At 35.7% G+C, this 21,877-nt stretch overlaps 4 protein-coding genes across 12 annotated transcripts in view; 1 reads left to right on the top strand and 3 right to left on the bottom strand.

Annotated features, from left to right (window-relative positions):
• The window catches only part of Per (period circadian regulator), a 34,243-nt gene extending 24,852 nt beyond the window's left edge, over positions 1 to 9,391 (bottom strand). For 4 of the 7 annotated variants that reach the window (XM_076786603.1, XM_076786607.1, XM_076786609.1 and 1 more), the window contains exons 1-2: positions 8,879 to 9,390; positions 2,801 to 2,884 (exon numbers count right to left, since the gene is read on the bottom strand). In XM_076786603.1, the coding sequence (XP_076642718.1) occupies positions 2,801 to 2,884; positions 8,879 to 8,961 (167 nt within the window). In that variant the 5' untranslated portion in view covers positions 8,962 to 9,390. Of the gene's footprint in view, positions 1 to 2,800; positions 2,885 to 8,878 lie in introns of all 7 variants that reach the window. The other 3 variants (XM_076786604.1, XM_076786608.1, XM_076786606.1) reach the window with 2 other exon arrangements.
• Positions 9,392 to 9,742: 351 nt separating this feature from the next.
• On the bottom strand, positions 9,743 to 14,876 carry LOC143353337 (RNA-binding protein 45). 2 transcript variants are annotated; one of them, XM_076786577.1, is made up of 7 exons: positions 14,304 to 14,876; positions 13,837 to 14,200; positions 13,534 to 13,648; positions 12,637 to 13,427; positions 12,070 to 12,302; positions 11,822 to 11,954; positions 10,161 to 11,672 (listed from the first exon to the last, which is right to left on the bottom strand). In XM_076786577.1, the coding sequence occupies exons 2-6, from the start codon at positions 14,033 to 14,035 to the stop codon at positions 11,841 to 11,843; spliced, it is 1,452 nt and encodes a 483-aa protein (XP_076642692.1). In that variant the 5' UTR covers positions 14,036 to 14,200; positions 14,304 to 14,876; the 3' UTR covers positions 10,161 to 11,672; positions 11,822 to 11,840. The 2 variants fall into 2 exon arrangements, with proteins under 2 accessions (XP_076642693.1, XP_076642692.1); XM_076786578.1 differs by lacking the exon at positions 10,161 to 11,672 and adding an exon at positions 9,743 to 10,055 and having other exon boundaries at positions 13,837 to 14,876.
• A 142-nt stretch (positions 14,877 to 15,018) lies between these two features.
• Pgd (phosphogluconate dehydrogenase) lies at positions 15,019 to 17,477 on the bottom strand. The gene is made up of 5 exons (XM_076786579.1): positions 17,319 to 17,477; positions 16,777 to 17,000; positions 16,343 to 16,587; positions 15,638 to 16,263; positions 15,019 to 15,547 (listed from the first exon to the last, which is right to left on the bottom strand). Exons 1-5 carry the CDS (start codon positions 17,327 to 17,329, stop codon positions 15,205 to 15,207), a joined length of 1,449 nt encoding a protein of 482 aa, XP_076642694.1. The 5' UTR covers positions 17,330 to 17,477; the 3' UTR covers positions 15,019 to 15,204.
• Positions 17,478 to 18,066: 589 nt separating this feature from the next.
• Arl5 (ADP-ribosylation factor-like 5) lies at positions 18,067 to 20,501 on the top strand. Of its 2 annotated transcripts, XR_013082112.1 has the most exons (4): positions 18,067 to 18,614; positions 19,342 to 19,786; positions 19,861 to 20,234; positions 20,412 to 20,501. XR_013082112.1 is itself a non-coding variant. In XM_076786571.1 (3 exons), exons 1-3 carry the CDS (start codon positions 18,569 to 18,571, stop codon positions 19,907 to 19,909), a joined length of 540 nt encoding a protein of 179 aa, XP_076642686.1. In that variant the 5' UTR covers positions 18,067 to 18,568; the 3' UTR covers positions 19,910 to 20,501. The 2 variants fall into 2 exon arrangements, 1 of the variants encoding a protein (XP_076642686.1); XM_076786571.1 differs by having other exon boundaries at positions 19,861 to 20,501.
• Positions 20,502 to 21,877: the final 1,376 nt, after the last annotated feature.

The following is a 21,877-nucleotide window of genomic DNA, read 5'->3' as shown; positions in this document are numbered from 1 at the left end:
GCTATTTCGTAAATCTTTGGCATATTTTCCCAGTGAGACCTTCTTTTTATGCGGTCCCTCGCATAAAAAAGATTTTCTTTAATATGTTGCAAAACATTATTTGTTATAGCTATTTATGAAGTTTCTAAATATTTTCTTCTTGTGCGGTTTCTTTTATGCGGTCCCTATCTACCGCCCAAAAACAGGTTTGACTGTACATTAACCCCTTAACGCAGAGTTTTTTTGAAAAAAACCGGCCAAAAAAATCAATTTTTGATATACTGCGCTTTTGTTCCATGGAAAAAGGCTACATTTTATTCTTGAATAAATAAGTGTTATAGCTTACAATCCCATGTAAATGATAAATATCAATAAAATTTTGATTTTTTTTTCTTTGCTTTCACATTGTTATTTTCAATTCTCGATTATATTCGAGTGTGAAAAATTATAGCAGCATAAAATACAACGCCGCTCGAATTATCTCGAGTGTGCACAGTTTGGCCTGTTTAGCGCGCTCGAATTAACTCGAGCGTACAAGTTAAGGGGTTAACATTTGCAGAGATATCGCCGGTAGGTTTTTGTTGGAGCAGGGTGCAAACCATTTCCTGAAAAAAAAATGATTCCGTTGAAATGTCCTCGGGATCGTGTATCTCAGATCGATCCGCGCAATCGAAGCAACCGCGGCTGCTACCTGTTCTTTCCCGCAGGACGCCCACCAGAAGATGAAAAATAGCCTGGCAGTTTGTAATTCGCGGATTCGTCCGAGGATTTATTATTACAACGCGGCGGAGCATCCGGATTATGCAACGCCGCGGGGGATATCTCTTGCCACGTAGGTTGGGCGCCGATGGCGACATTGCGAGGCACGTGGCACTGCACATGCACCAATGTTTACAGCCGCGGCGAGCGCGAGACCCAGCCTCGCCGCCTCGTAACAGACTGCAACGGTTTCCGTGCGAGCACTCGGTGCGCACGCAGGCCCTCTGGAAATCCACGCGGGAGCGCAATCGCATCGCAAATCGCGCGGCTCTGTGTCACCTTCACGATCGCGCCGCCGGTAATTATAGAGCTGCCGGGCGTTAGTCACACGGACGCGCTCGCACACAACCGAGAACCGAAACCATGCACGTACGCGGACCATTATGCGCGTCCCATCGATGACGAACAACGGAGTTTCACCGGGATGAAAAGAAACGGCGCCTTTCGGGACAGCTACAGTGAATTCTCGTTAGTAGTCAGTTACGCGGTTCCGGCGACTGACTCTTACGAAATCTGAGGTTCTCGCCGAGCGTCGCGTTTGAAATACACAGGGCACGCTGGAAACCTAAGAGTCACATCCGTCTATAAGTCATCAGTCTATGACTACTAACCGATAGTGACAACTAGACTGAGAAAATGTCTTTCTCCGATACAATGTTGCACGTAGCTCGAAGGACGGCTCTCGCCGTGGTGGTGTGGGTAGTTCCACTGACTCCAAATCGTAAGGTTGGCACTGACTCGTAACGAGAATTCACTGTACCAGTCTGACCGAACCAAGAAGGTGCGCGCGGAGTCCGACCGATCGCGGTGTCGGCTTGTTGCGTAACCTTTCTAAAAATGGCTCCCGTAATTAGATGCGAAACGATATGCATTTCTTTGCTCTCCCGACTGGTTATTCTGATTTCATACGGTTCGAAATTTACTATGCAAGACCGCTACGCGTTCTTCGGCTGGCTCAAGCTCGCGCGCAATGTCCACACGCGCTGTCTCCTCTCAGCACGCGATGTTCTGCCTACCGATTTTTTCACCTCAAAACGCCATTTTGCGTGACAGAAAATGGACGACCGTGAACGGTTGAGTAACGCCCTCGTTTTACCCTCGACTGCGCAGGCGGTGTCTCAGAACGCCCATGTAATGTTCAGTTATTCGAATCTAATTTAATTCTGCTTATTGTTACTTTGATAGAGTTAAATTAGGCTTTATGAAAATTTAAGATCGCGACCCATCAGATTCTGAGCCACCCCTAGCAGTTGGGAGCTCGCGCGAACAGGGTATTATTTCGATCGCCCTGTTATTGAGTTTAATTGTCGTTCCTCGAGCACGGGTCTCCGACCGATGGATAATGAGGCATGGTAGTGTTTAATGTGACGGAAGATATGGCTGACAGTGGAATATTGTATCAGACGCTGGCCGGCGTCTGACACTTTGCTACGTTTTCCTCTTACGTAAAGCTCGCCAAGAGCGAAGAAAATTAAGTGACTTTCTACTCGATCCGTTACGATTAGACTGTGAATTATTTGCGTAACTGTAATCTATAGCGTTTATTAAAAAATCGTATCTGGAGGGGTCCTAGCATATCGTAACTTCGTCCGTTTGATAAGCCTCGTCGGAGAATTCGCGATATATGTCAGCAACACGGGTCTTGATGTCGTTTATTCTCCAAGAGTATTCTTCAGGAGGATTCTTTGATCCGCGCCGAACTTAAAAAAGAACAGCGATGCTCCCCGCCGAGGAGTGTAAATACGTTCGTCCTATACTTTATTAGTCAAAGTTACAGCGGCAAATGCTATCGAAGAGATCCTACTATTCTTTGTAGCTATACTCCTCGGCGACCGAGGTCTCTCGAGCTTCTCGGCCACTCGTGGGGTATACCCCGCGGTAATGGGGATAATCCCGCGATATTTATCATCCAGACCTCGGCGACATATATCGCGAATTGACTGTACCCGTATTGAACACCATCGCGACTGCTTCTATCGTACCTGGGTGTTCTAATTATTTATTCTCTTTAACACCTCTTCCTTTATTAACCGATCGACGATAGAAATGAAGGTTGCCTTACCTGGATCCAAATGTCGAGGGTCGTCTACCGCAATAACCGCTACTCGCGGAGCGGTTGCTGTTTCTCGAAATCGAGCTGCCACTGCTGAAACATACATTGGAAACGATAGTCATAACGAATTTTATATGTACTAGAAGATAGTCAAATATTTATCCGAATGAATCATTACAAGCTATATTTGTCTATAAATCCCTTCTCAGTTCATCAAAACTGAAAGGAAACGGTGAGCACAGAACCGATGACACATCATGAAGGAAACGAATTAAAAAACCGAAAGGACCAAAATTCGGTAATTAGCCACTAGTCAGACTTAAGAACTCCTTGGTTTTGATCCTAGAACCTACTCACCAAGGATACTAAGAGACCTGAAACACTGAAGCAAGCCCGATACCAGTAACCTAATTATCCAAGTCTATGACCTTCCAGGGAACCAAGTGAGGATCGAACGACTAAACTCGTCTGACTTAAGACAGGAAGGAACTACTTCAATTAACCCAAAACCAAGCGACTCAAGTCCACCCAACCAAAAGCAGAGGATCTTTTTGGCTCGGAGCTTAAGAGCAAAGTTCAAAGGCAGCCAAACTATAGAACCAAGTTCGAGTACAGTGTTTACTCGATATATGCCCAAAACAGGAGTCTAGCCACGGACACATTCCGGCCAGGAGATACTGTTCTTTGATTCACGCGACCTTAGGTACACTCCTCCGAGGTATACCCCGTGGCAGTGGGACTTGGTTCTGGGACGTTATCGGTTAGGCATTTCGGACATATATAGAGTAAACACTGTATTACCAAATCAATGGGCCCAAGCTAATTTTAGGGGTTAAGTTCATCCATTACGAAGGAAGTTGAAGGGTTTCAAGCAAGGGTTGATTGCTATGAAAATGATGACGCCTACCGGTTGAACAGATCACGAAACTTGATCGTCAAGTTCGAAATCGTGTGCATCCTGAGTGAACACCGAGGTCGTGTGTCGCAGAGACTAGGATCTAGACGCTAGATCCTCGGGTTCGATGCGCAGCACTGCGCGAAGGAGGCTGCACAGCGATCGGCCAGAAACGATCGGAAAGACGCATTTCTGAAACGGCAGGAACGGCCTCGGCCCATTGGCCGCTTAATAAACCGGCGCGCGAGAAAGTTACATGATTTGCTGACACAAAATCTCTGAAAGCAGTTATGGAATGGGAAAAAAGGTTCGATCACATGTTCGGCAAACGTGACCGCCGCGACCGGCGGCCCTTACGACGGGGGTCTTTCTGGCCTTTCACTGTCCTCATTATTTGCCAGGGAACAGGCACGAGGCTCCTACATTTGTTGCACCTCGTTTGCTAGGAAAAATTATTGCATAAGAAGGTCTCTTTCACGCTCGTGGCCCCGTGACTAGAACCGTCGAACGAGTCTTTAGAGCCCGGATATCGATTCTGTTCAGGGCTCTATTCCGAATGGTGCCAAGGAAACCTGTATTAACGAAGTATAAAATTATAACGTAACGATCAACGTTTGATAGTGCCCCCCCCCCCTAACATATAAGACTCGTTTCCTTTGTTATAACATGTGCAAAAAAATTATCATTATTATGCTGCAAATTATATCCAGCACAATGTTTGGCAACAGTACTGGTCGAATTAAAACTTTATGAAAAATAGCATTATCTTAAAAATAATATCATTACTACGGTACTAATTAGATTCAGTACTAATTGGATTGCGGATGTTTGTATTTTTGCACAATATTTGGCAACGGTAGCAATTAAATTGCAAAAGTATGTTCCGAAATGAATATAAAAATATTATTCAACATGAATAAAATCCTGCAATGTGCGTGCATAAGAGCCACAGTTTAATGGCTCATTAGCAATTTTTTTTTAAAAGAACAATACCCAGTAAAATGTGTACAAGCAACCCCCCTATAATTATAAATATTGCAAGAGAGATGCAACTAGAAGATATTAAAAAATTACCAAATAATCATGAAATAATGGTAAAGACAATGGGCAACGTTTCAATTCAATAACAATTATTCAGAACAATGCTAATGAGAAGTTTGGAATGAGTCACTAGGAATTGCAATATTCTCGAAGCAACGTGACATTAAAAAGAGATAAATTATTTACGACTCGAACGAGCACATTTCACCTGTCATAATATGCAGTCCCTGCCCTTTCTGGGGAATCCGTATGCACGCATTCAATTAAACTATGACGTAACACGATCACGTTTGCATCCCAATGTTTCACGTTTATGTATCACCGACCAATCGTGTTTCAGCGACTGAATCGTTTTAAATGGATGAATTGTTCATTTAATAAATCATTCATGCCGAACGAGCATAGAAACGTCTGCCGTTATTTACGATGGTTCCATCGCATCAACTTATGTTTTAACCCATATGCATCATTAGCGCATATATACGCTCAATTTTCCTGGTCACTGTCACCGGAGCGTATATATACGCTCAATTTATTTTTTCTTATAATGCTGCAATATGAAGTTCTTTTACTTGTAGTCATTTTTGTACTTAAATACAATAAAAAAAAAAGTTTGGTGAAAAAGGCCTTCTTTCCATATTTCCTTATGATGCAAATGGGTTAAGGATCACCGTTGTTCCTATATTTCGTTACGTAATTATTCACTCTCATTAGTTTATGTTCTTCGCCGCGAATGAGAGTGTTTTATGTTGTTCGTAGTGTTAAAAATATCGAACGTCTACTTTGCACGGGAAAGTGACGTTCCGAAAGCTTTTTCTCCGCCGTGCGAGGGTATTGCTCGAATTAGATCTCCATTGTGTTACACAGAATTGGTTCGAAAATGTTGTACGTGTACCCGGCTGCCACGGCAATATAAATACATTTCGACGAACGTGCGACGCAATTTCGGAGTTTTTTTGTGTTTCTTGGGACGCATCACGTTTCACCCCGTAATCAATGTTTACAGAGTAGGTACCCCTGCGTACGTGATTTTCTTTCTAAAGCAACACGTGAGAATTGAGAGTCGACATATGCGTCTATAATTATCAGGCATCTGTCAATTGTGCCTGTAAAATCCGGCCGTATCGCCCACGATGTCCGCCGTAATTACAGAGGATCCAGCTATATTGTCTATTGCACGGAACAACGTTAATTAAAGGTACAATGCTAGGAATACAACGTGCACATTCAACTACCGTTCCTATTGCATTTCACGTCGGCGAATGTTGCTAACAACAATAATGCAATAATCGATGCCGATGCTCGAGGATCCGAGCGAACCTTTCCGTAAACGATAATCCTGAGATTGTCTTTAGCGGACTAATTAAGGGAAGAAACGCGATATTTTTTATTCTATAAAAAAATTTTACAATCCTCAGATCTGTTTCACTGGCGAAGCACCGATTTGCGATGAGATTATAATTATATTTGAATTAACTTCGGTGAAAAATGATTTGCAAATGTTTCAACGGGAAATTACTTCTCCGTTATTTTCAGAAATAAGAAATACGTGGAAATGATTTATTATTTCAGATGAATATTTTTGGTTTCTGTTTTTAACATAGCTACGCTATAATGGCAAGAATGGCGTCACTTTTGGCGCCCATTCTGGGAACATCGCCTCCGAAAGGGTAGGTTCGCGGTTAGCCTGGTTCTACGCAACTTTTCGCTCGTTAATTACGCGCGTTTCGTAAGCGTGTCACTTCCCCGTTCGAAAAGTTCTCTCGCAATTAACGGAGTCGTGTGATTGGACTATGTACTGGAAGAATTTCAATCTGGCAGTTTCGGTAAGGCGGTAATCGGTAATCTCGCATTCGTGCGACCTGTTTTCACGGGGTGTCGCAACCGGGTAGCGCATAGGTGTGTTAAATGCGAACGTGAAAATGCAACCGGCATGTTTCGCCGTGGAACTAGTTAGCCTTAACCGTAGTGTTCGAGTTTCTGTCTTGCTCGTTCCTCGGACTTTCTGTCTGCCTCTCGCCTGTTCAGCAACAAAGCGTGTCAATGCCAAGCATCCTGCGCTACTACACACACGCTAAAGTAATAACTAGGAATCCTAGCAACCTACGAATATTCGAATTCCTTCGTCGAAGGCCTCATCGGAACCGTTTCACCCCTTGAAGGACGTTGCCATGCGTTTGCAACATCCTTCGAAAACTATCGGCACTCGAACGAAGTCGAAACTACCCTTATTTTTGGAATATGGAACTACAGCAATAGTTGTTATATAATAAGATCATTAAAATTGATACGGAAGGATCTGCTAATGAAAAGTAACACAAACATTCGAAAACCTATAAGATTTTTTAAATAACTTCAATTGGTGACTAGTGTCCAATCATCGTCTTTTAAAATTATATTTAGGAAATTATTTAATAATAAAATTAATATTGACGAAAAAATAATATCCTCGGCCAGAAATTCTAAATTAATTTATAGGAAGAATAACTTGTGGGGCCATTGTAAAGTTTTTGCGCACATATTGCATTTAATTATTGAAATAATGCTTTCCATTAGAGCTGAAAGACCTGTACATGGTAGCCATTTTTGGTTCACAAAGGGAGGAAATTTTTTAACAAATCGATGGAAATATATTTGAAGGATAAAAAATGTAGGATTGAATAAGCAAATATCTGTGTGGAATGATTATCCTATGAAACACAATATTAATTTTAAAATTATTTTCCGAATTGATTGTTGTTTTTTATGGGAAGAAAAATAGCAGTTTTCGGATACTAGTAGGAAGTGAAAAACTGAAATGTGGTCGAGGAGGCTCTGAACGTTCCGAGATGGGACTGTTACGAAACTTGAATCTTTCGTAAGGTTTCTAGTCACGATGAAAAGTCGCAAAAACACCTGATGTATTGATACGGCGCGCTCTTCGTCGTAACAAATAATTTACTATCCGCCATGTCGCATGAATATCTCGTAGCCGTTTAATCAAGAACGGTAAATTAACTTCGGGAAGTTATCCATCTGGACGTTCAATGAAACCTCCGTGAAAGTAATAACAATCGAGACGGTGGTATAAATAAACCAGATGCATAAACTAGAAATAACTGAAGTGGAGCTATTTGTTATCCCCTGATAATAGAACCCAAGGTAAACAATTTACATGTTTATCACCCATAAAAATCTTCCCGTATTTGTTTCATGCAATGTTAAAAATAGTATTTCTATTACCATACACGACGGAATTCTTAGTATGATATGCAAAAGATAACAGGCCGATACATGTGTACATTGTCCGACACAAACGTTCATTAAACGTTCAAGGTATAGATACGCCGTGGTGAGCGTAATTGAATAAGATCGTGCTAATAAATCGTACAAATAGAATCCAATGTTACGCTTAAAAACTTTTGTTTTCATCTACTTCATTTATTATTGTTTTCATTTCAGTTATCGGGCGTAGAAAATTATATTGTAACACTGTCATTGCTAGTAAATTGAAACACAAAGAAAATATTGTACTACAATGAATATCAAAAACTCAGAATCAATGAAATAACTTAATAATTAATATTTTTACGATTGCGTGACAAATATCTTTACATTAGAAAGGTAAATCAACAAGTAATAAATTAATTTTAATTGGGAAAGTAATTAATTAATCAATTAATTGATAATTAATTAAATTTTTCAAGTAATGAATTAATTTATAATTAATTTAATTTTAAAGGTAATTAATCTATTAATTTATAATTACTTTGATTTTAAAAGTAATTGATTAATTAATTTATAATTAATTTAATTTTAAAAGTAATTAATTCATTAATTTATAATTATTTTAATTATAATTTGAATTAATTACCCTTTTAATTTTAATTTGTTAATATTGAGTTAAAATAAGTTCTGAATTTCTTTAAACGTTCCAAAGTACGGGAAGTGAAAAGCAGAAAAGGAAATTTACTGATTGACTGAGTTTACGTTGAAAAACGTTTAGTCATATGACGGCGATCTATTCATCGGGATCGATGTCGTCGCGTGTAGTTCGAAATGCGAAATCCGTGGCGGCAATTTCAAATTAGTGCGCGCATTTTCGGCGCGAGTTCAACGTACTTCGAAACGCAAACACAAATAACGATAGGGGAAAGAAGCTCGTGACGTACCTCCGTTGCGACTGACTGTTGCTGCAGGTGTTGGAGTATCCGGAATCTGACACCTTGGCATTTTCAGTGGACACCTCCTCCATCGTTCTATGTCCGGGGTAGGGTTCCTTCGAGAAGATATCCGTAAGGTCACAAACACTTCTGCTAAATCAAATAAACTCGAAATTCGCGCGTCATGTCTACAGTTCGCGGTTATTAAAAAATAGTTACAAATTAGCCGGCAATTAAGAGAAGATATAGCAGTTAACGGACTTTGTTCGCAACGATCGCGAAGAGGTGACGAGCAGCGTTAACGATATATCGCAAGATCACCGTTAACAATTTAGCGATTTCATATAGATTTATTATTCGAAATCTTAGTTCGGCTAACAGTGAAATGAACAAGTTCCACTAAATTCTCTGGTAGTTCACAACAAATACATAAACACAGTACGATGCCGTCCAGACGGCGATATCTATGAGAACTGAAACCGTTCCGAACATCGCATGTCTTTCGCGCGGAGCGACTGTTCCGCATCATGCAGCACGTTTGGAAACACGTGAGCCGCTACCCCCACTATTTCTGCGTTAACCTATATCGATGCAAAACGTGCCCCACTTAAAAGCCTCGCGAACGATAAACGCGATTAAAATAGTCTCCTCCCAGCGACTTCTCACGTTGATGTGCCGATAAAAAAAATTTCTGGCGCGAAACCTCTACTTTTCCCACACGATTCCGACACCTGACACGTACAGCCGGCCGGTGCCGTTCGATGGATCCCCGGAATCGAGAATTTCGGATTGATCGCGATCTATCTATGAATATTCGGGATGCAGGAGGAATTTAAATATACAGTTCTTCTATAAAAACGATTTTATTGTACATTTTTATGAAAATATAAAAGAAATACTTTAAAAATCATAAATTATAAACAATTCCATCACATTGTAAAGAAGAGAAACTTGTAGACATTGTAGACAAATACAATTATCCTCTGATGCAATATTTTTAATCCAATAATAAAAAGGAGAAACAATATAAAATTATAATTTATTATTTGAGTCTTAAGTGTCTGATATATGCATCATACAAAATATCAGAGCTATATATATATATCTATATATATAGATATATAGATATATCTTACTTTGCTATATCACAGTCATCAGGTACACATCTTTGAATCCTTCAGGTATCCTGTAAGTGAAAAGAAAGAACATGTCAAGTCAATGAGTCATACACACGTAAAGCAGGACACTCCGTTCATTGTAAATTGAAAAAAAAAATAAGTGAAAGTCAGTGTAAGTTTTTTAATACTGAATGTGTATTTAATATCATCAAACAAGTCAGTTACAGTCTCCTAAAACATCATTGCGTATGGTCATTGAGTAAAACAGTCTAACACACGTACAAAAGTGTCCACCATTAAAGGGTTTATGTTGTGCGTCAATAATTGGTATTTGACGAAATTGTGATCATGGACGTAATATTAATTGTCTAAGAAAACGTACTGTTTCTTGATCTTACTCAAATTAATTGTAAAAAAAACAACATGCTGATATATTTTATGCAAATATATCTATGTACATGAAAATATGTGATGCTAAAGTATTTCCAAAACAAGATGTACCCACATCTTAGTGAGTTTTTAAAAATTTTGAGAGCTTCCTCCTCCACATAACTTAAACTTAATATTTTTTTTATCTATATAACTTTTCATAGCTATAGAGAAATATAAAAAAAAGAACATCATAACTACACAAATTTCAACGATAAATAATGTTAAATTATAGTATGTAAAACACACTAAAAAGTAACTGAGCAACTGATATTTTAAACTATAATTTAAATATTACCAAATACATGTATACTGTGATGTACATAAAGATTTTTCTTAAAGAACGTACTTTGCATTCTCCAAATTTTTTCGTAAAAATATAGTGTCAATCTACTACCAATAGCCAAAACAACGTTCGCAAAACATGAAAAGTATAAACTTATTAGAGAATATATCTTGTTTTGGAACCAAGTTTTGAAATTATTTTCACGAAAATATTCCTCGAAACACGTACAAGAAATAAATTACTTTACGTTTTCTTGCATACACAGTATAGCTAATAAAAGAATAGTACAGAACTATTAAATATAAATTATAAACGAAAACTGGTTTCACTAACTCTAAAGCACAAGATTGTGTTTTAGAGCCTGCGCGAATAGTTAAATTGATATTATTAATATGTATAATTATTATACTTGTTTTACAAACAAGAATATAAACTTTTTTTAAAGATAATATTATCTTCTGTTTCTTTTTTTGAATATTTTCATCTCCTTCAATGTACAGCGATATTCATGTGGAAAAACTTTCATCGGAACACGATTTTCATACAAAAGTACAGATATATAGAAATCCTCTTACTCGTAGCTAATATCTGTAGCATACTAACATAACAACAATAAACATTTTAAGTATATTGCATCATGTAACTTCCTTACCTAAGAGGAAGAAATTTCAAATCTATTTAGTTTTGTGTGTACTATGTATTTTTTTTTTTTTTTAATTGAATCTTTAAGATCACTTTTCGCACAGGCCTCTTAAAATAATAAAATTAGGAAGTCAGGTGTATGTGTAACGATATGTAAGGATAAAGTAAAGTATCGTTAAAGTTCAGTAACGTTGAAATCGCGAACGTAAGCGATAGTTAAAAGTAGGTAGTTGGAGTAGTTTCCTTGGATGCGGGCCCGACGTGGTCAAGTGAGTCTTAAAATTCGTCTCTTTTATTGCGTGCGTCCAGCTTGTGTATACCAGTCAGTCTGTGAAGATAAATAGAAAAATTACATTTTCCCCTGTTTTCCAAGTAAAGTAATCGTCAGTTACAACGTCAGGGTGTTAATATTTAAATGCCTCCCTCTTTCTCTCCTTTCTCATTTTCTCTTTGCCATGTGCTCAGCGATGTACTTACGAGGTATACAAAAAAAAAATTAATTTTCATCTTCATCCATTCGTAATCGTTTTCTGCGATCATCGCCAACGTTGCGTTCTTCTGCTTCTAATACTTTCAATCGTGAACCACAAATTTCCTGCCCATGTAGAATCTATCGTAAAAATGTATCATTTCATTCACCATTTTAGAAATATTAAACTATTTCATCCAATATTCGTTAGAGTATGCTGTTTAAATTACAGATTGAATATTAGACTAAAATATACCTCAATTGCTTCATTTGCACTTTCCACACTAGCATACTTCGCATATCCACAATTTTTTCCTGGAAGCATGTACACGTCTATAAGGTTCCCAAATCGGCAGAAAGCATCCTTCATGGCATATATTGGTGGTACTGGTGGACCACACACAATAAAACATCTTTTCGCAACCTCTGCATCTATACTAGCCATTGGTTGCACAGGTGGTAATTTAATGCACATAGAATGCTCTAAACCTAATTGAAAGACAATATTATCATGTAGTCAAGCAAATTACTACGATGGTATCCAAAAATATTATACTTCCTTGAAAAAGGTGATTCCTAAGATCATTTGATGTAACTTTTTCCTTTGCGAAAATGTTCTCCACGGCTTTGTCAAGGAGAAAGTTTGTTAACCTTGGTCGAGCCAGAATCTGTCCACTGGTTGGTTCGTATTTTTGTTAATAACTCCTTAAGCCGCAGAGAACATTTTTACAAAGATAAAAGTTACACCAAATGACCTCAGGAATCACCTCTTTCAAGGAAGTACATTTTTGGAACACTGTCTATAGACAAAATAATGTCTCACTTGGTGCGGTTAATCCTGCTGCCTGAATTAGAGATGTAGCTTGAGCAATGGTCTCCGCCAAATGAGCTAAATCTGTTCTAGTATTGGCTATTCCACCTGTTGAACTCCCAGGCTTTACAACCGTTTTTGGAGGTACACTTGATAAATCTGGTTTAACTATCATTCTATGACCAGGAGGATACTCAAAACCATGAAACTTTTCTCTTGCGTATGCTGCAGCACTAGGATTTGAATATACTACAACAGCCTGACCCCTTGGCATCCTATATCTAACATCATTTTTCAAGTGACAATAATCCAAACCAGGTACAATATCAAAGAGTTTCCATAATTGATCTTGATTTAATGCTGGATGTGCAATTACTTGTAAATGTGTGTAACCTTCAGAGTTGGGGTAATTTGTAGCAATTTCTAAACTAATACTGCTCTTCCCAAAATTTGACGAACTGTAATTTCCACTGACACTGTCGTAATGAGATGACAATCCGTTATTATATTTGACGTCCATGTGCTCGGGTTTTGGCTTTTTTGGTTCAGCAAATACTGCTTTGTACTTCCTGTCGCATTCTTCGAATGCTCTTGCAGCACTGGATACTCTCTTGAATTTCACGTAACCAAAGCCTTTTGACTCATTTGTATTTCTGTCTTTGACCACTGTTGCATATTCAATAGGTCCAAATTTAGAAAATTCTTGTTGGAGTTCACTATCGGTCATAGACTTGGGTAACACACAAAATAAACGAACCCATCTTTCTTCTTCATTTGTTTCTCTTACAGATCCCTGATCACGACTGTAATAAATCCCTATAATGACTTACACGCAAAAAGCAATACACATGCACTAACAACAAATCAACAGGCACAAGACGAGATTTGAAATAACATTTAACAACTTACTTTGAAGCAATCATTACTTTGATTGGTCTTCCAACAGAACCCAACATTTTGCCATTCATTTCTTCTAGAGCAAAAGCTGCCTCTGATGTTTTCGAAAATTTAATGTATGTGACTCCTACACGAACAACATGCGTTACATTATAAATATCTCAAATAATATGTATTAAAAGTACATGAACAACTACTGGAAAATTTTAAAGGAAATACAACGATGAAAATAAAAATCTATGATGTCGAATGAACTACATTTAAAAGCAGGATAAAAACGTTATCGATTTGTTCTAAAGACAAGAGAAATTATACCTTTATTTTCGCCTGAATTCCGATTCTTAACCACCCATATATCTTCGATCTTTCCAAATTTTTCGAAAGCTTTCCTAAGGTCATCTTCTTCCAAACTTTTGTGGCATATAACAAATAAACGCGAATTTGGTGGATCATCATTTTTTGACCGCAAATCCGTTTGCGAATAATACGAATCTCTTTCCCTGTGATCAGCCATTTTGCAAATGAACACTGCAGACTAAGTCGCCCGTCTACGGTCAGTGAAGTCGACGCATTTCAGGGCCGGCTCTATGATATCAGTTTTCAGATCTTATAGTTTGAATCTCTTTTATCGGATTATTTCAATTCTACTTGAAATATTAGTATTGTACAAATAACGTTTCTACAGAATTCATTTTTATAAAAATTTGATAAATATTCGTGTCTTCAAATCCCTTACGATTTTAACAATTCTTGTAACAAATCCACATGTCTACATACTATACCTTGCATGTTATTCTCTTCATAACTTCAAATACGTAACAAGAGATTTGGAAGTATTTAATTACATTTTTTATTTAAAATAAAGAAACGTTTTTACCATATAATTTTTATGTTCTTTCGCCCTTTGAAGTTTTATTTAACGTCAGCTGACTCACGGCACAAAATTATTTTTACTTAGATTTCCGTTTTAGTCAATACAAAACTATTTACATGTATATGTTTACATGTGTGTATATGTATGTACCTCTCAATGTTTCTTTTTCGTTACATTTTAACAGTAAGAATTGCATATTCATTTCATATGCTAATTGCGTAGAATTGAAAAGTCATTCCCGTAAATATACATATCGGCATTGTGTGGAATTACATTGTTTAAAACTGTGACACGGTAGTTGTAGTGACGGAAAATAAGTTAGGTTAAATTACTTGCACATTGGTTTCATAAGTATTTACCACTCTGGTTTTCAAGTACATACATATTATTCATCAACCTAATGAGTCATGCTCTATTATTTTCTTCCGTAAACTTTCCTACGGGAAATAGACATGTAGGTAAAGAAATCTCAATACTTGTTAGTGTTTTCACCTGTTGATTGCACTTGATGAGTACATATTTAAGTTCGCTATCTATAACCTATTCAATTACGAGGATAAAATATCAATCCAAAGAGCAGTACCTCTTTTTGACAGGTTCAATGGAATTAAATATCTGACACATATAGAAATATAGATAATGTATTATTTTTAAACAAAAATATGTTTTCAAATATGGATGTTTTTCCCAGCACTGTCTCACGACCATTTATACATTATAATATACAACGTACAATAAAATATTTGTCAATTGTAACATTTCCAACATTCTCTCATCATAATATATTATAAAAATAGATTTAATGTTTGTTATACATCATACGTAGAAGCAGAGACATTACCACCATGCCCTGTCCAATTTGTGTGCACAAATTTTCCTTCTGCGCCAAGTAATTCGTAAGTATGTGCTCCAAAATAGTCGCGTTGAGCTTGAAGTAAGTTTGCTGGGAGTCGAGCAGTTCTGAAGCCATCGTAGAAAGCTAGAGCTGTTGATAAAGCAGGGGTTGGTATTCCAAGTTGCACTGCGGTTGAGACTACTACCCTAGCACTAGCTTGACAATCTTTCATTGCCTTAGCAAAGAAGTCATCCAGCAGTAAATTGGAGAGTTTTGGATTCTTGTCGAATGCTATTTTGATATTTCCTAAGAAAACACTGAAAACAAAAATAAAGATACGGTAATAAATTATTATTAATATATGTATTACTATTTGAATAGTTCTCAAATTCAATGAAAGGATATACCTTCTTATAATACATCCTCCTCGCCACATAAGTGCTATACCACCGTAATTTAAATTCCAGTTGTGAATTTTGGCAGCTTCTCTTAATAACATAAACCCTTGGGCATAGGATATAATTTTTGATGCATAAAGGGCATTCTTTAAGTGTACTAGGAACTGTTTCTTGTCACCTTCATACACTGAGTCCGGACCTTTCAAAATTTTACTTGCATCTATTCTTTCACCTTGTAGAGCAGAAAGACATCTAGCAAAGACAGATTCTCCAATCAACGTTACTGGAACTCCGTAATCCAATGCAGCAATCGCTGTCCATTTTCCAGTTCCTTTTTGACCAGCTGTATCTCTAATTCGTTCTAATAAATAACCCTTCTCATCTTTATATTTAAGAATGTCACGAGTGATTTCAATTAAGAAAGAATCTAATTCTCCTTTATTCCACTCGTCAAGGACATGGCTCATCTCCTCTGGTGTAAGTTTTAAACCATTCCGCATAATATGATATGCTTCACAAATCAGTTGCATATCACCATATTCGATACCGTTGTGTACCATTTTTACAAAGTGTCCTGCACCTGTTTCTCCAACCCAATCACAGCATGGTTCGCCATCGGCTTTGGCACAGATTGACTATAAAAAATATTTCGTCGTTTTATTATAATAAATATGTATCAAATAATTTTCAAATAAATTATTGCCTTTTAAGTACCTGGAAGATGTCTTTAATATGTGGCCAAGCTTTTGGATTTCCACCTGGCATTAAAGATGGTCCATACCTAGCACCTTCTTCTCCTCCACTAACTCCACTACCAACGAATAAAATTCCTTTTTTATCTAAATCTTTAGTTCGTCTTTCAGTGTCTTGGTATTCAGAATTACCACCATCAATTATAATATCGCCGGGGGACAACAAAGGCACTAATTGATCGATGAAAGCATCCACTGCGGCACCAGCTTTCAATAGAAAATACACATTTATTTATCATTACTTTTCTTAGGAGACAAAAGAACACAATTGTATAAGATTACTATCTTAGATATATAGTATCTTATCATATAAACTTCAAATAATATAGAATAGACACTTAATCTTTTACAAGGTCAAATTGTAGTCTTATACAAATGTAGTATGTAATAATTTACCTTTCACCAAAAGCATTACTCTCTTTGGTGACTTTAGTTTTTCTACCATTTCCTTCAATGAATAGGCACCAATAACTTTTGTGCCTTTTGCTTCATTTTGTAAGAAAGATTTGACCTTATCCGTTGTACGATTGTATGCACAGACAACAAATCCATGATCATTCATATTAAGAATTAAATTTTGGCCCATAACAGCCAACCCTATAAGGGCAATATCTGCTACCCTGTAAAGTAGAATATATTTTCGATAAATCATAGGCAAGTTACAAGAAATTATACTTTAAACTCATAAAAAAAGCAATGGTAGAGTGAGTACATTACATAAGGGAACTTGTGATAATGTAATTCAAATGTAATGAAATATTTACATTAACGTAAAAATAAAACAATATAATATAAAGTAATAGTAAATAATGTAGCGTAAAGAAGTAGTAAATAATATTAAAAAATGAAGTATATTGTTTTAGACTAAAATTTAACAATTCGTCAATTTTATAAATTTAAATTTGAATTTTATTAAAAATGATAGAATAATTACTTACGGTTTGCTCATTTTAATGAGTGGTAAATGTGAATAGTGTAGAACGTGAGTTCCTTTTGAACGTGAGTTTAAAGAGTAACAATAAGTGTCCGAACGTTTCCACTAGGCCGATCCAGAATGAACATTCATTCTCGAGTAGTCTTCGGCATCAGCCGACGTTTCGTTAGCCAATCGCGATGCACACCAAGGTCATCATGGAGTCAGCACGACACGAACACTCTACTACTAATCTAGTATTTCATAATTATACTACTACAGAGAGATATATCTTAAACGGAATATTATATACAGATTAACCGAAATGATCTCTTTTATTCATCATATGACATTATCTTCAGAAAACCTATTCTAGCGAAAAAATAAATTTATTCTTTCGATTTAGATGTATAATCCTGTATAAAGATTACGAATGAGGGGCAATCGACACAATATTTGAAGAAATCTACAGTCATTCAATTTAATTGGAAATTTGTAATGTCGATTTTCATTCTACACGATATAATATTTTGAATATTAAATATTTTAATTTCGAAGTTTATCTTATGAATTACAGTTTCATTTTATATCAGAAACGAATTAAATTTGATGAAATTCATTTACGTCAGAGTTAATAGCCACGATCCTAAATATGATAATTTATTCCTACATAAAAAGACTTCAATACGTCAGTGTTTATGATTATGAAATCATAGCACTACGATTATAGAGTATGTCTATCATTTACTTTCGTTTAACAGAAAGAAAATGTAATGATTTGACAAAATTTATTCGGAATATGTATTATATGATTTAATACGAGAATATTGTTTTACGCGCGGTTTGTTAGACACCGTTCGTCTCCAATCAACGCTTGTCTATACAAGACTGACATCACTTTCAGTTATCGCTAGACGATGATTGGATCGTTTTCCCGTATGGACGTTTTAATTGGAAACGCAACATGTCGCGATTTGCTTGATTAGATTAGGGAAGGTCCTCGTATGTTTCTTTCACTTTAGCATTCTATTTAGTGAGTTTCCAACAGTTTGTAACGGTTTTTCTGTGTGCATTTTACGTTGTGAAGCATCGGCGACGACGCTAGTTTTTATGAAACATGTTGAAGAAGATATTCGTGGAAAGAAGAACATAACCTTACGACAATGAGATGTCCTATTTCTGAAACCAAAAACATCCTTTTTATCAAGACTAAGTCTGTACAGTGATACGATTAAATAAATATTATTGTCCAAGTTATATGGTGACTCAAGCAATATGGGACTACTCTTCGCGAAATTGTGGAGTCTCTTTGGCAATGAAGGTATATTCCCATATATGTACCAATACCATTCATGATTATTTCATTCCTTTGAGCGTCGCGTCATATAAATAATGTCATTGTGAGTCAATTTTATTAACAAAGAATAATCACAATCTGTTTGATATAAATACGTACAAATAAAAAGTAAAGTTCATCATTCGTTCGTCTCCACAAAATATGTATGAAGGGATTATGAATGCTGAAATATTTTTCGAAATATAATTTTTTAAGTTCGATAAAATTAATAAGAAGATTGCTCGCATTATATTTGAATTCTGTAAAATTGATGATATTTCGAATGAGGATCATATGTTGAAGAAAGTATGTAATGAAGTGAAAGTAAATTCCATTCATTGCAATCTTTATATAACAGGTGAAATAGAAATGATCAAATGATCATCTATAAATTTGTTCTTTAGTATTACAGTTAATCTAAAAGAATTAATTAATTCCTGATGAATATAAAATTCACTTTTACTAGTTCTCACGAATTGCAATTTATGACAGTTACATTTGTCCCACTTTATGCTTGCATATGCTAACATATGCTTGTCTGATTTCTCTTTTATAGCAGTACACGTCCTTTCTTTTTCTTTTCATTCTTCTAATGTCAAATAAATTTGCATCTACTGGCTATTAATTCAAGGCAAACTTATTACAGTTTATTTGATGTATAATCTTTTGATAGACTTTTAAATAATTAAGATCGTGTTATTTTGTTTTTCAGAGCATAAGATAGTTATGGTAGGTTTGGATAATGCTGGTAAGACAACTATATTGTACCAGTTCCTAATGAACGAAGTTGTTCATACGTCGCCGACTATCGGATCGAATGTAGAAGAAGTAGTTTGGAAAAATATTCACTTTATTATGTGGGATTTGGGTGGACAACAAAGTTTACGAGCAGCATGGTCTACTTACTACACTAACACCGAGTTTATAATAATGGTTATAGATAGTACAGATAGAGAAAGATTAGGTGTAATAAGAGAGGAATTATACTCAATGCTGAATCACGAGGAATTAAGTAAAGCCAATGTCTTAGTCTATGCTAATAAGCAAGATTTAAAAGGTAGCATGACAGCTGCTGAGATCTCTAGACAATTGGATTTAACATCAATTAAGAAACACCAGTGGCATATACAAAGTTGTTGTGCACTTACCGGAGAAGGGTAAGGGTAGAAAATTGAATTGTATAACAATATCAATTTATAAATCAGTAATTTAATAGTTTACAATTTTTCAGGCTTTATCAAGGTTTGGAATGGATAGTTGGACGTTTAAAGAAGACATGACGTACATTATGAGGATTCATTTTAAATGTAATAAGATATCTAAACTGTAAAGTATATGTTCATTGTAAGTTACTGTGCCACTCTATGAATTGTACAAATGAATCGAGAATGGATGATCATTTTTCAAATGGTACATTAGCTTCATGCATAACTTGAAGTGTAACTGTATATGCTGATCACAGTTATTGCTGCAGGCACATAACGTATCAAATGGTGGACGGGTAAACTTTGTCTTATCTATTAATGTGATACAAAATATAATAGCAAATGATTACATCTATAACATAATAGTAAATTAACGTTTTAACTATTCTCTCCATAAAAAGTATGTAAAAGAAATTGAAAAAATTTAGAATTCCAAAAATCTTTTATAGAGGGTATTGTTGAATTATGAGAGATATGTATAGTGAATTTTTTTTGTCCTTGCATACAAGGATGCTCGTTGTGCATATTCTATAGCGAGACTGCCAAAATTAACAATAATCAATACATTCTTTTATAGATATAAAATGCTGTATTTAAATTGATTCGACAAGAAAATTCGATCAAGAAGTCTGTATACTCGTGTCGAAAATATGGAATTTAATCTTGATCCCGTCCACCTGTGTTTGTAATAACAAAAGAATAGATAGTTCATTCTATTTGGTTGACATGCGGATAGAAATTGTTTGGCCTGTACGATTTTCAAAACAATACCTATGTACATAGTTTTTATACTCCGCATTAGTAGTAAACAACTGTAAAAAGTAAAATCCGATCTAGCACCAATTGAATCACATATTTTTCAAGTTTCTGTGCGAGTTTAAACATTTCTCAGTGCTTGATACTGCAAAACAGTCTTGCAAGATTGTGGCTAGATTTATTCAAACCAATCTAACTAGACGATTGAAAGCAGCATACTTACTGCTCTGTGATACGTGGATTCAACAATGGGACGGTTGTTTGTTGGGAACATTGACTCTGAGTTATGTAGGAGAATGATAATTATCTATTAGAAAAATATTCTTTGCACATGAAAGGAATATATTCTGGTAGAAAAAAAGCTGATCGTCTCATTGTAAATATAAGCGAATCATTTTGATTCTTTGATCCATAAATATCCAATTAACAGCTGTCTCATTTATTTTATTTACTTCATAACTTAGAACAACTAACTTTCATATAGCTAGAAATACTTCAGTATTTAATATCTATTGAAACTTAAAATATTAATAGCATATGCAAAAGAAATCATTGTAGAAATGATTAAGATCATTGTATGAAAGATAAATGCCGTCTAAAGTCAGAGTGAGATCATACATTTAAAGTTTCGTAAAAATATAAACAGTGGTTTTCTCATATTGAGAAACAATGCATTGATTGTCGTATATATGATATAATACTGCAAATTGTACACAATTATTATGTATATATTCTCGTTAACGGTTTTCGTTACATAAATAGTTGTGAAATATGCAGGACGAATTTACAGGTTGTTTTATTTTGATGAGGGTTCACAATTCATACCAGTTGCATATACCACTTGTGCAGATTTAAACATCACGAACGGGTTAGTAAGGATAGAGTAACGTGAAAATTAATTCAAGTATTTGTGTTGAATCGTATTGGTCATTGTTAATCGATTTATACAATAATATAAATCAAATAATCGCAAACAAGGTTGTTAAATGACTTAAAGACTAAAGTGAATGTAAAATAAATTTATTAAACTTTCTTTTTGGGAAGTAGATAGGTACTGAATTCTGCATTGCACTTTCTTTAGCATATAGTTTTCTATTTCTTTATTTTTATTAATAATCTACTATTAAATAAATATGTAATCGCATACAATTGTAATAAAAATTATGTACATTTTCCATTATTTATTTTGCATTGTGGATTCATGAAGTTTTTTAATTCTTTTGTAATAAGATTTTTTAAATTACAATAAATATATTTAATTATACTCAGTTCTGGTCTGAAATATTA

Source organism: Halictus rubicundus, chromosome 4 (genome assembly GCF_050948215.1).
Source record: "Halictus rubicundus isolate RS-2024b chromosome 4, iyHalRubi1_principal, whole genome shotgun sequence".
In the NCBI taxonomy this organism is placed as follows: Eukaryota; Metazoa; Arthropoda; class Insecta; order Hymenoptera; family Halictidae; genus Halictus; species Halictus rubicundus.
Note: the sequence above shows the minus strand (reverse complement) of the source record. Positions and strands in the feature narration are given on the sequence as shown.